The 14571-nt window shown below is 34.1% G+C and overlaps 1 protein-coding gene across 1 annotated transcript; it reads right to left on the reverse strand.

The window, feature by feature from the left end:
* LOC138125640 (uncharacterized) lies at positions 1 to 13734 on the reverse strand. Its single transcript, XM_069041072.1, has 24 exons — positions 13168 to 13734; positions 12956 to 13119; positions 12716 to 12912; positions 12588 to 12664; positions 12344 to 12537; positions 12132 to 12292; positions 11124 to 11292; positions 10809 to 10999; positions 10492 to 10627; positions 9040 to 9223; positions 8843 to 8985; positions 8647 to 8755; positions 8556 to 8591; positions 4221 to 4242; positions 2299 to 2507; positions 2084 to 2247; positions 1844 to 2031; positions 1717 to 1793; positions 1474 to 1664; positions 1095 to 1424; positions 715 to 1044; positions 475 to 658; positions 281 to 423; positions 1 to 224 (listed from the first exon to the last, which is right to left on the reverse strand). Exons 1-24 carry the CDS (start codon positions 13370 to 13372, stop codon positions 75 to 77), a joined length of 3954 nt encoding a protein of 1317 aa, XP_068897173.1. The 5' UTR covers positions 13373 to 13734; the 3' UTR covers positions 1 to 74.
* Positions 13735 to 14571: the final 837 nt, after the last annotated feature.

The raw sequence follows: 14571 nt of genomic DNA on the forward strand, positions 1-14571 counted from the left end.
TGGTAAATATATTTTATTCGAATATAAAAATAAATAAATAAATAGAATAAATTACACTTTAAAAATAACTGAATTTATACAAGCGCTGATTTCTTATCGCCTTTTGATTCGCCTCCCTTCTTCAGCAACACCTTTTCCAAGACAATTATAGGAGATTCAAAGACAAGAGTCCACACAACAGCTATCGCTAGAGAAAATGCGAGATCACCCCAAAATTTATGGAACTGAAAGAAAAAAATGTTTTTTATTTTTTTGTACTTGGGTGGAAAGAAGAACTTACCGCATTGTAATCAGTAAAATGTAGAGGTGACCTTGTGTAGAAGTTGTTCATAAAGATAAACGAATAGTGCACTAAATAAATACTATAAGATAATCTGGATAAGATTTGGAAAATAGGTAATGAGAGAAACTGATTGATTGGACCTACAAAAATCAATTAGAAATATGATTCGAGTAGATAAGTGGAAAACTCACCTCCATGGTCTGTTACACAAGCGAAGATGACCCAACAGATGGCAATTGCCCAAGCTGGTCGCATCAAAGAAATGTAAAATGAATTAGCCAGCTTGTCGTATTGTGTGAACTGTAGAGTGTGGCCACCATAGATGCAAGCCGCCATAACACCTAGAGAGAGAATCCATCCGAAAATGACCAAAATCTACAACAAAGATTGTATAAAAATTTTGAACCTTCACTAGTTCAGTATCTCCCTACAGTGTTAATCTTAGGTTTTTTCCCAGAAGTCTTCATCTTGTAAATGGCATAACCAAGCATCACACCAATCAAGTACGGTACCATCCTGGTGTGCGTGGGCATATAGTAGTACTCCATGTAGTCCGTAATATTGCCACTGATGTTTCCAGACAATTGCCCATCAAGTTCAAAGAACCATCCAATCAAGAAGCTCGCGACCATTGATAGTACCGACAAGATAGTCAAAAGGATGTACCCCCAAATTGGCCATTGACGCATCAGTACCAGAATTATAGGAGATACTAGGAACAGTTGCATGTCTACGGAGAGGTACCAACTTTGCGGAATGCACTAGAACCCGAAAAATAAAAACTGATGGTTGGGTACTCTGCAGTACTTACAGTGCCATCAGGGTTGGCATAGTTTTGAACGTAGAGCAAAGTAGACCACCAGTACTTTCTGCAAGCTTTCGATAAGTACGCGTCAGTGTTTTGCCACAGAGGTCCGGACCCGAAGTAGTTGAAGAGAGCTGCGTGGGCTAGCAGCATTGCGGCTAGAGCTGGGGTAAGTCTCAAGTAGCGGTGGAAGTAGTAGAGAGGTACGTTGAATTTCACACCCTTGTCCATGGTGGCTTGGAAAGTGTAAATTGTTAAGAAGCCTCCAATTACGAGGAAAGTGTCCACGGAAACTGTAGCGCCAGCTATGTATTGACTGTAAGTAGAGTCGAGCCACTGGAAAGGTAAGTTAGAAGAGTACTAGTCGAGAGTGTGAGAGACTCACGTTGTAGACGTCTACGTAGTTGTCCAAAGGGACAAAAACGTAAGCCATGTAGACGTGTCCCAGTACTACCCAGAGCATGCTCAGAGCTTTGATTCCGTTTAGGCACTCGAGTTGTTGGGAGTTGCCCAGACGAAACAATTTTTTACCATTGGTGTACATCGAGAAGGCAATCTCGACTGGAAAGCGTGGATCTAAAATGTAAATAAGTAGAGGTATGGCTTAGTAAGAGGGTACCACACTTACTCAAGTCACGGTAGTTGAGATAGATGTCATAAAGAGTTGACACTAGAGTGATTGCACCAAATAGTGCAAAAATAGTACTGAAAAAATGGATTCAAATTGAGAACAGAACAAGCAATTAGGTACTCACATTGCTATGATTGCCGCAGCATCTAGAGCAGGTCCCGAATCGCTGGACCAACACTGTCCGTCATCAAACTTGACGAATCCGTTGAAAATGATGTCCAAGTCTTCAGTACTGCAAGATTTCAGTACGCAGTAGTACACACCGATGCTGACAGCCTCAGATTTTTGAGCAACCCCGACGGCCTCAGTATTCTACAAAAACACGATTAGGTACTTCTTGCCGTCGCACAAACAACAAACTCACAATTCTTTTTAGTTTTGGAACATCACTAGGTAAGTTAAATTGCAGAGCTGCTTTGCAAAATTTTGTTGGTACTTCTTCTATCCCCAAGCACTCGTCGTAGTTTCCCATGGGTACTACATTCCCTCTTGCGACTCCAGACGGTATTCTTGAGCTAGAATCCACCACTGACAAACGAAAAATAAGATTGTTTCCTCATTGATTCCAAAAATACTCACTTAGCCAATACAAAGAGGTTAGTACCGTGGTACGATTGAGATCTTGTTGACATTGCGGGGAGAGTTGCTGTGTGGTTTCAACACTAATTCCATTCAAAATCTCTTGGTAAGAGACTTGACAAGCTACTTTTTGAATCACGAAGAGAACTACCAACACGCACTTGCTAAGCTTCATTTTCTTGTCTTGCACTGTCTGATTCGAAGTGAATCTATAAGTGGGTGAGTGATATTTATACAGTTGATAAAACGAAACGATAAACAATTACACAGAATGAACTCTTGAAACCGTTCTGGCGACTTTACTATTACGTCTGTAGTACTTGATTGTCATCTTTGTTCCTCGATTCGTCGAAAATTAACTTTGCTGTTGTGATGATTACAAACCGGTACTTTTATCCTGTCTGGTGATCGTTTTAATTAGTCACATTATTTTGATTGATAACAACGGTGGAAAGATCGAAGATTCGAACGGATCGAGCCGCAGAAATCATTTTTCCCTTTCGCAATATACTCCCCAACTTGTGGTCAAGTATCCACTTATCGAGCGCCGCATCTTTTAAGGGAAAATGGGGTTGTATTGTTCGCTCGAGATTGATAGTATGGCTTTTAAGGTGTTTTCGTATTAGAAAGGCGTTGTACTGAATTGTGTTTGACTCCCCATTATTGGCGAATTGATGGCTTAATTATTCTATTATTGGAATTATGTCATCATATGGAAGGTTACTGAAATACTCAAAATGAGAGCGTCGTCTGGAGGCTCACCCCACATGACAAGTTGCTTGTTGTAGAGTCTTAAAATTGTCACACGAAGACCAAAAAAATTAGCAATTTGTTAACAAATTTTTTACTGAACATTTGATGTACATAAGTAGTTCCTAAGTAAGTAAATAAGTGTAATCGGACTAGCGAATTGTTCTAGATCTTTCCTTGAACTTCTCTTCCGAGTAACTTACGTAACCTACTCGTAACAACCCATTTTATTAACTAATTTAAGAAAAAACAACTTTCACATCTTCGTAGATAGTTAGGAATATTAATTTTGACAGTTATAAATTTTAATAATCATTCAGCAGGTGGGTACTTACTTTGAGTTCTTTTTTAAATAAATTATAATTACGTATTTGATAAGGTTTGTGTCGCAATGTTAGGAGAAGTAAACAATCAACTTCACTATTATCAGTTCTTGCGTCTTTTGTCTAGGAAAAATTCGCGAAATATTGTACACGACCGCAATTCTATTGTTTTAAAATTATTTTGGTATAGATACATCTTTAGTGGTACATGTGTCATGGGGTTTAATTATTTTTGTTGATTCATTATTGAAGACAATGCGAATTATCTTTGATTATGGAGAGGTGTGGTAAAGCCAAATTATGAAAAATTGTTCGATTATTTGGAAAATAGAGTGACAAAAAAAATTGAAAAATACTGTAATGTAATGATAGTTGTGGGGAAATATAAGATAAGTTTTGTATGAAGTAAAATGGAGGACAACAGAAATGAACTAGAATACACAGGGTGTCGCAAAATTAGCGTATTCCAAGTCGGGGTCTTGTAGGGAAAAATCTCAGGAATCTCGAAAAAATAAAATAAAAAATATAGGGGGGTCTTTACAAAGATATATGGGTCTGCAGGTTCAAACTTTTCATCATGTTTTCTTCAAATAAAAAATATAAATGGTTGACATTAATTTTGAAATATGGTGAGGATGATTATGTAAAATATTAAAATATAAATGAAAAGACATTTCTTGAAAAAACAGCTTTATCTCGAAAAAATAAAAGTTTTATTTTTCCAATTTTTGTTCAAAAGGAAAGTACAACATAGCTAGAATATTAATCAGGTACTTTTGAATAAATATTGGCAACTTTGATATTTTTTTCAAAGTGACAGCAATTTTACTTGGTTTTACTTGGTTTTACTTGATTTGCCGAAGGAGCCGCCCTAAACAATAGCAGATTATATCATTAAGAGTAGAAGTGAGTCTTTTTGTGCTAAGCCCAGAGATTGAAGTCGACAACTGGGCGAAGCACAAAAAGACTTTCTACACTAAATGATAACGAGTATACTATTTTATCTTCAAGCGGATCACAAAAAAAAAGTCGGACATGAACTCACTTATTTTATTTTGCTTTTTCTGCAGTTAAGTACATTAAAATTACAATTTTCAAATTTTAAGGCACCAGTAATAATTCCTAGTTCTCTTGTTGCAACATTATTAGTACTTGAAGGTTCAATAATATTAGTAAAATCTACGCAAGTCTAAAGTTTACTTATTAACGTTGAACGGCCATCTTGCTATTTTTGATTTTGACATCTGTCATCTGTGCATGTGGGCGATTCGTGCTACACCACAGTGGCATCAGTTAAATATTCGGTAATAATTTCGTTTTTTAGAGGTTTTTTTTAATAGAGATAATTTAATTATTATATATTTCGTGTAATTATTGTTAAATAAATCGTGAGAAATGCTTCAAATGACATTAGATTTCACTCGGTCAAGTAGCCTGTGGACATTTACACATTTTTTTCAGCATTACATAAGCACTGTTAACAGGGTCAGGGCAAAATATTTATTTGCGCAATATTAAGAAGTGGAAAAATTTGTACTTGTTGTTTAGATTATTATCGCACTTGGCATTTATGAAAATAATTACAGACGATATTGACTGCGTAATGGAAAATTCAATTCGTTTAATAAAAAATCTACATTAGTCAAAAAATATTAAACGATTAAGAATTTCATGTGGAAATATGTAAGAAGTGGAAATTGTTTCTGAAATGTGTGGATGCAGTTCAAAATGGGGTAAATAGAATTTTTTGTTTTTGTTTTTATTGTATACAGAAAGATTTAGTAAAAGACTTCTTTTTAAGTGGGTCGGTAGTAGTATATGAATCATTGTTAATGGAAAATATCAGACACCATTGTCACCATTATCACTGATACGTTGTCAGTAAAAGCGGTTATAGCAGGTTTCGCAATTCCGAAAATTGTTGTTGACACTAAGTAAAAAATCTTCACATGAAATAATATAATGTTGATTTCGCTCTTCCAAATATATTTGAAAATATATATTGAAATCAAGATGTGCTCTAGGTTTAAGTAGCACATAAATAATAGTTATTCTCATTGTCAATCTTTAAATAAAAGTTAGTTAGGCTATAGTCGATTCCAAAATTTAAAAAAAAAATAAAAAAATGTTCGAGACTCTGCAACTAGTAAAATAAGTTGACATTTTTAATATGTAATATATAAAGTTAATTAAAATGAAGGTGAAGCCGTGTTAAAATTTGGGTTCAAAAAACTTGAAAAATAACGAATTCTTCTTTAGTATCTTTATATAACAATTAATATATTTTTGTTTAAAGAAATCAATTATACTTTTTTTAGACGTGTGTAGATTATACATAGAGGATTTTCTCATGGGCCATGAGTCATATCTGCGTAAACGATGAATATCTGTCTCAAGTAGTTACGTTAGTGTTATCTCTTTCTCTCGTCTATTTGCATGTAAAGTAGTCGATGTTTTCAGTTTTCATTTACAGATTTTTCACTGGTTTATCGCTCCGCCTTCGCGCAGATATTTCTAAGGTCACAGCCCATGAGAAAATCCAACACTTCTACCAGTGTTACGTCCCACCTGGACTTTGCGTCTGAGGGTTGGTTCCTCCTCCACCCTTTTATGTATAAGCCGACAATAGCTGTTCATCAAAGTTCATCAATTTTGTACATAGTTATTATTAGTTAATTAAATTGTTATACCAAGTTGTGCAGTTTTGTATTATTGTGCATTATTGACTAGACAACGGTTTCGGAGATTTCACAAAATCCTGTATTATGTTTTGAAATGAACAAGAAACACAATTTGCTCCTTCAAGCTTGATACATTATCTCCATCACGGGCATACCACGTCAGAAGATCGTCAGGATCGATCATCGTCATCACGAGCATAGCACGTCAGAAAATCGTCAATCCACTTTCAAGTAAACAAGAACAAAAAGGGGTCCACTCCACCGTCCATCATCAGAAATATCAGGTTAGTGGACTAGTTCAAATTTCTACCTATCCTGCATTTGCTCGTATAATCATTGCTTCCATTTATACCACTAATATTCAACCTTTTCCAAATTAAAAAAAAAAATGGCAAATGAATAAACACTAAAAGAACTGCAAATTAAATACAATAGAATAGTTTCGAAATTTCGAAAGGAAAGATTTCCCTCATTTTTAGAATTTTAAGATAATAAAACTAATATTGAAGAAATAAAAGAACGTTTGTGCGGAAAGTCAATGAAAACAATTTAGGTAAGTACGAAAATATGTTTTTCTACTTCTATTGGATAATATTGTAATTTTTAAACAATTTTTTATTAGATAACAGCATTCATTACCCACGGCCCGTCAAAACTCACTGCAAATATCATAGCAACTAGTTTATGAAGTCCAATCGCAAAATTTTAATGCAATGGTATCAACTATGCAAAGTAATAATTGTAAGACGTCAGTTTCAGTTTGTCTAATAATGAAACTTATTTATCAATTGATCTTCATAGTCGTAGAAAAAGAATAGTATACTTTTCGCGGATAATATCTATTACTCGCTCGAATGAATTGCGTCACTCGCTTGCGGCTCGTGACACAAAATCGTCCTCACGAATAATAGCTATCGTTATCCGCTCATTGAATAATATACCTACTATTTTTCAACTAAACCACCAACAATCAAGGACTTTACAGATTTCTTGACACAACGCTGCCAAACCCTTGAATGATTAGAAATCGATTCAAATTACAATAAACAATTTAATGTAAATTGGATTTTCAAACCTCATAAAATATCCAATTATTCATCAAACATATCAACAACAAAACAAACTGACAACAGTAATTCATGCATCATTTGCAAAGAGCAGCACAAATGATATCGGTGCAAAGATTTTCTGTTTATGGCATCTAACCAAAGATTAGCCCAAGCCAAAAAGACATAATTTATGTTTCAATTGTTTAAAAGGTGGTCACACCACTGAAAATTGTATATGGGCGACATGCAATATTTGTAACAAAAAACTCAATACCTTATTCACAACAAAAACCAACAGCACTACTCATTCGATCTGAAGACATTGTTGTAAACAATTTTTTAAAACTCGCGATATATCGGGCTTGTTAAAGTGCGTCTATCGATATTTTAAAACGACCTTTTGTTTCCTTCAGTGGTTTATTGCCGGCTAACAAAGATTGTCGTAAAAGTAGTGAGTAACCGATCCTCAATAATCCGCAGATACCATCGAGTTTTTGTTACAGGGTAGGTAAATAATGCCCTAGTAATGAGACCATCATAAACGACCCAAAATGTTAACTAGTGTTTAAAAAGTCGTTTCAAAATATCGATAGACGCACTTTATCAACAGCAATTGCTATATATACGACAAACATTATTTTAATCAACCACATACTTGCCTCGTATTGCTGGACAGAAGTTCACAACGCTGTTTTATTAAAACAAGTCTTTTTAAAAAATTAAGTTTGAAACTGAAATCAGGCAATATTTCAGTTATCGGTATAAATCTTTCAGTAAATGATATTGTACATGAGGTCGATATTAAAATTAAATCATGCACATCATTTTCTTTAAAATTTAGAACAATATTATAGTAGTAGGAAACGATATTTGGAACGACTTATGCACGCTGTTATATTATAACGTACTAATACTTTTAGGAGGGTTGGAACGGTTGGGACAGTTCATTGCTGTACTTTATTCTGTCCTCTAATCAATTAAAAAAATATATATTTCAATGGGAATCGTTAATTAATTCATATAAATAATACTGAATTAAATAAATTACAAACATTATTCATGAGATAATTTTTTTTTGTATCGATATACAAAATATTTGTTTTCAAATCAACTACCTATTCTAGCCTCTAAAGTGATATTTATTTTCAATTTGGAACTGATCCATCGAGTAAATAATAAATAAAACATGCATATTTTAAATCAAATTGGAAAATGTAAGGAAATTTTGGTGGTGTTTTAAAGATCAACAAAGAAACAGTATTCTTGTATCGTTTTTATTACACTGTACATAATTGTATATAAAATATTTTTTCAATGTTATTTAACTGTTAAATTAAAATAGTAATTTATATTTAAACGCTGCCTTAATAGAAGCTCCAGGTACAATGTTTCTTGATGAGTATAATTATATTATTAGCCTATTTGTTATTTTTTGAAAAAAACTCTCTAAGCACTGGCTGCTGTTTTGGTTTTGTTTGGTGGTTTTGTGGCTAAAATAAGTAATAAGTTAATAGAATGTATTTTTTTTTCAAGCGCTACACCTACCTCTATTAAAAAGTAATTTCTCTATCGTGATCATTGGAGATTCAAAGGTTAAACACAGTAATATAGCTAACGCCACGCTAAACATGAAATCACCCCAGAAATTGAAAAACTGAAAAAACATATTTTAATTATTAAATCTGAACAGACTAATGAACTAATTAATTAGGTAATTAAGAATAGATATTCGCTAACTTACCACGTAGAAGTGTTCGATCATAATTTCGGTTTTGTAGGAAGCAGCCCTGACAAGAATCAGCTCGTAGTGCACCAAGTAAATTGCATAAGAAATTTTGGACAAGAACTGAAATACGGGCGCCGACAAGAAGACATTAACGGGTCCTGGAAAGTGCAAAGTAACCAACATTTACATAGAAACGACTCCAGTTATCTCACCCCCGTAACCGGCGACGCATAAAAAAATTATACCGCTAATGGCCAAAGCCCACGCCGGTCGATTAAAGGCAATATATAACGAATGAGACCATTTGTTGTATTCGGAGACCATCGTGCCGTGTCCTGCATAAACGCAAGCCAAACCACCGGCTAGACAAATTATCCACAGCGATAATGTGGTAAACTAAAAAAAAAAAAAACAGATATTTACAACGGGGTTTGGAGTTAATGGGAGCGGAGGCGAAACAGTAAGGATCAACACGGTTAATTTAAGAAAAGAAGAAAAGAAACAAGAAGTCTAATAACACTTTATTGATTTTCTTACACCAAATATACTTTTCAATTGAACTAAAGTTGACGCGCGTTTTTGCGTCATTGCTGTCGAAACGCGCGTCAGATTTAGTGTATTTGGTACAAAGAGATTAATAAAGTGTGTTGATTTAGAGAATCATCCTACGATGAAATTTTAGAAAGCATAATTTTCGTTAAATAAATACGCTTTGTTCTCGTTTATTTGTGAAAAAAGCAATTTTAGTAAATTCAAAACAATGCAGGTGTTCAGAATCGGAACTGTGTTTTTACTTTACAAATATAAAATCATGCAAATTTTTAATTATTTCATTTCATAAAGAATTAAAAAAAATAGAATTTGTAAGGATTGTCAATTATGTGGCATCTGTTACGAAATGGATAAATCACATAATAGATAACAAAATAAATATCAATTATTTTGTATCTAAAGCATATAGATATAAAAGCCATTATTATTACAATCATTAAAACAAACAGTGTTTCTGTGTCTGTGATTTTAGCTAGAAAATAAGTTAATAACTTAATAAAAAGCGAAATGCTCCATTAAAAATATTCTAGTAATTTGAAACAACGAACAATACAGGCTGTTCTTGAAATGCGTGCACAAATTTTAATCACGAGCTACTGGCTTCATGTAGAACTCGGAAAAAATATCTCATTTATTTTTTGAGCTACAATTTTTTTAAATTGCTTTTAATTTTCTACGTTGTCCCACAACCTCGTAGGTAAAATTTCGGCACATTTTAAAAATACACCCTGTATATCATGTTTTATAAAATGTAGGCCAATGCGAAGTAAACTATAGGAAATATGATTTAAAACAAGGAAACCGCATTGGTGTACGTTTTATAAAATATAATATACAGGGTGTATTTTTAAAATGTGCCGAAATTTTACCTACGAGGTTGTTTGACAACGTAGAAGACTAAAAGCAATTAAAACAATTATTGCTCAAAAAATAAATGTCATTTTATTTTTTGACATATAATTTTTTAGATATTTTTTCCGAGTTCTACATGAAGCCAGTAGCTCGTGGTTAAAATTTGTGTACGCATTTCAAAAACACCCTGTATTTCAAACGTATTTTTATAACCTTAAGAGCTAAATGTCTTGTTTAAAGTACCACATATTTTGACTTACCCACTTAAATTTAATTTCAACATCATTCTTCTTAAATTTATATATCAAATATCCAAGAATCATGCCAATCACGTAAGCTCCAAATCTTCCATAAGTTTGTTCATAGTACGAAAACATATACTTTTCTACATTATCTCTGAGAACAAAAAATTTAAAATAAGTATAAGGAAGTTGACTGCAATTAATAAACGAAATAGTAATTGTTTAAATAATTGAATTCAAACTTTTCATATTTGATAAAATCTTGATGATTTATTCTAATTTCTAATTATCGAATCCAAATCGGATGTTGATACATTTGCAAGAACTAAACTCACTTGTCCCCAAATAAAAATGCAGTCAATTCTTGGTGAAACGCCACTGCAAATGGTACCACAATTCCGGCAATTACAAGTACCACCAATCCTATTAGAGTCCATTTTGGTTTCCGCTTCAGAGGTAAGAGAATTAAAGGTGACAAAATGAATAGTTGCATGTCGATAGATAAGTACCAGGTTTGCGGCACACACTAAAATTAAATTAATGGTAGTACCGGGTGAGTATACCAGTAATGGTAAAATTTAATCCAGTAAATATAGTAACAGTAGTAGCAATTTTGGTACCATCTGGTCTTAGTTTTTCTAGGTACTAACCGCTTGTTCGTCGTGGACATAGTTTTGGATGTAGAGTAAAGCAGCCCACCAATGTTTTCGACATGATTCCACCAAATGGTCGTCGATTGAACTCCATAAAGGCCCATCGCCCAAATGTTTCAATAAAGTGGCATGGATTAGTATGACGATTGCCACAGCTGGAGTTAAACTGAAAGAAAAGAAAACTTATTCTTCTCTAGTTTTCGTCATCAGATTAGAGAGAATGTAATAATATAGACTAGAGAGCACTTTCTGATTCTCTGCAAAATTTTGAATAGGTTGAAATGTCTTTATACCAGAATCCTTCGTGGTCGTACCGCTGAAAGAACCGATAAATGAAACGAGCAAAACACTTCATTCAACATTGCCTGACATTAATTATAATAACAATAAAACAAGGTTCTTCTGAAAGTGTCTATATTATTTGGAATTACTTGAATCCACGAATCGTGTCCTCTTTTTTATACTATATCTTCTACTTTCCACTCGAGCTAATTTTTTGTTTTTCAGAATCTATTCCAGAATATCTTTAATGTGCCGACTATATATGGAAGTAGTTTTGATTTAGTAACATGTGCTGCTTGAGTTGCTCTTAAGAAGATGTTCAATATTATCAAAATTTTAATTACAGTGGTGGTACCAATCAGAAATTTTCTGACATTGATTTCGTTGATTAAATGTTCCTCTTATGCTAAAAATATTTCTTTCATTGAACACTTTTTGCTACAAACGTCTGTTTAATAAAACCTTTGGTGGTACCCTTTGGCAAGAAGTTTTCTAAAATTGATTTGCTGATAGTTATCATCTCTTTGCATTACAACAAATACATCTTCACTCTGTTTCTTTTTCAAATAATTTACATTTAGAAATCGTCGTAAAGTGGGCAGTACCGGTACGACTACTCTAGTATTTTGCCTCAACATGCCACAACCAATAAATTCTTTTCCTAAATCTAAATTCCCATCAATTTTTCTCATTTCATTATTTTGTAGTACCAAATTGACTCACCGCAAGTATCTGTGTACGTAGTACAACACAATATTAAACTTGACTCCTTTGTCGGTAGCTTTGAGAAAAGTATACACAGTGACCAACCCCCCAATTACAAAGAAAGTGTCGACAGCAATCGTTGCTCCAACCACAAACATGTTAGCTCTTTCTTGGATAAACTAAAAAACGAAAACGTTTACAACAATCAAAAATTGTTTTTCACAATTCACCTCAGAAATTATTAAATAATTGGCCACCGCTCCCCAAGACCCGTTGACATATTCATGTGCCATCACTATCCACATCATACTTATAGCCTTCATTCCATTGAGACACAGCAGTTGTTCTGGATTTGTCGTGGACTTGATCAGTTTCCTCCCATTGGTGAAGAACGAGAACGCCACGGTAATGTCACTGCCTGGTCCTTCACACCAAACAAATGGTCATTCTATTTTGCTAATAACTTATACTCACTGTATCCCTTGTAGTAGAGGTAGAGATCGTAACTCGTCGAGAGGATCACAATGAGAAGAAAGACGCTCAAGATGGTTCTAAAAGTATTTTTTCAGTTAAACCACAAAACCTACAGTTGGGAATGTTACATGGTTGCAATTGCTCCAGCGTCTAGTTTTGGTTGCGTCTCTTTGCTGTAACAGTACTTCTCGTCAAAAGTTGTGAGGAGATAGGTTTTTGTGGCGTCTTCGACGGTGCATTTGTGAGGAATGCACGCGGCAAAATGAAGACCGGAGAACTGAGGGTCGTTGCCTAACATTCGTAGTTGTCCACCTTTGGTCAACCCCTGACAATTTTAATTTACAAAAATCTGAAATTTCTAGACTTACCAATTTCGCTGTTGCTAATCCGTTGGGATCTACTGGAATTGTCCCCAAACAATATTTACCCAACACTTCAGCAGAAGTGACATTCAAGCACTCGTCAAAATTTCCCAAATCGTAGAAGTTCCCAGCCAAGAGTCCTGAAGGGAATTTGCTGTTGGCATCGAACACTACAATCAATTTTTAAATCATTTTGACTTTCGCCTCGCAGTACTTACTTTGCCATGCCCAGAACTCCCGATTTTCTAGCCCCGTCACATAAAGATCAATCTGTCTGGAACAGTCTTGAGAGATGTTCTCTACTCTCAAAGATTCCCTAATTTGGGCGACATGACTTTGATAGTACTGGACCAAAATTGGGTTTTGAGCGGTCGCGCACAGTGGGATTGCGACGAAAACAATACAAAATCTTATCGATAACATAATTGTTTAGTAACTGGCAGATTTGGGGATCAGGCGAAACTTATATATTTTGTCTTGTTATCTTAATCATCGATTGAAACAACAATTTGGGAGCAACAGCCGATAGAGATGATCAGATAACTAATCACTCAAGGTCTATGCATTTTAATTGTTTTGTTGTGCATCGACAACTAGTGGATTTTGGAATTATCTAAATGATAAGGTCAAAATTTTTGCGATTAGATGTGAAATAACAGTTCGTTGAACTGTGGCGTAAATTTTGACCGTTATATAGTGGTAGTTATTTGCAATGAGCAAAAAGAAGACTTGGAAGTTTCAAAAAACAGCAAAAAAATCTAAATCGAAAAAAGCTACATTTTCTTCTTCCTTTCTTTATTGGTACTTTAAACATTTTACATTTCTTTTTTTTTTACATACGTTTTAAGTTTAGTAGACTTGACTCCATTTGAAGATAGACCAGTAGTCATTCAGCTGAAGAATCTGAAGACAAATCAGAAGTTTCAGTTCTAAAACTTATAATGAATGATCTACAGATGCAATGATTCTTTGGCTGCTGTCAATAACCGATAAATTACTCTAACTTGCAATTCTTATCAATCAATCTTATCTCGAAGGCATTTGTTAGATGGCTTAAGATACTGTGACATGAGAACTGGTAATATTATGTAGTTGTTGATTGAAATTTCAGAGAGGTCATTGATTTCCTTGGTTGTCAAAGGTAAAATAATAAACTGATTCTTATCAGAGAGAAAATAGAAATATCAAATAATGCCAAATCATTCTGAAAGATTTATGAAGAGTCCGGTTGGCTCCTTGGACAGTAGAATTTTCAAAATATTTCCAAAAATTAAACAAATGTGGCGACAGTATTGATTCATTTGTTTAAAAGCACAATGAAGAAATTTGATGATACACTTTTAACATCCTCGAGATTGCGTGCCTCGGCCGTAAGCGGCCTCGGCGACAATTTGTCTCCCGGTACGTTAAAAAATGATTTCGTGGCCTCGATATACTAATAACTATTTTCGCTGCTGTTCCATATTACAACAATTATTATTATGAATATTACATAATATAAAATATTTTGATAGTTCTGAAATTGCTGTAGAAAAGTTCTATTTCTTTTCTTACATTTAAACCAGTCTCAAACGTTCTAAATATTCTCCTCTAGATATGACCACCTGTTTTCTATAGTTAGT

The sequence above is a fragment of the Tenebrio molitor genome, chromosome 3 (genome assembly GCF_963966145.1).
Source record: "Tenebrio molitor chromosome 3, icTenMoli1.1, whole genome shotgun sequence".
NCBI lineage: Eukaryota > Metazoa > Arthropoda > Insecta > Coleoptera > Tenebrionidae > Tenebrio > Tenebrio molitor.

Bases quoted from the DNA above. Each gene is read 5' to 3' on its own strand.
- LOC138125640 (XM_069041072.1), bottom strand. From the start codon at position 13,372: ATGTTATCGATAAGATTTTGTATTGTTTTCGTCGCAATCCCACTGTGC. The intron at 13,120-13,167 runs GTAAGTACTGCG...AATTGATTGTAG, and splicing joins GGAGTTCTGGGCATGGCAAA to TGTTCGATGCCAACAGCAAA. The intron at 4,243-8,555 runs GTGCTTAGAGAG...GCTATTGTTTAG, and splicing joins CAAAACCAAAACAGCAGCCA to GGCGGCTCCTTCGGCAAATC.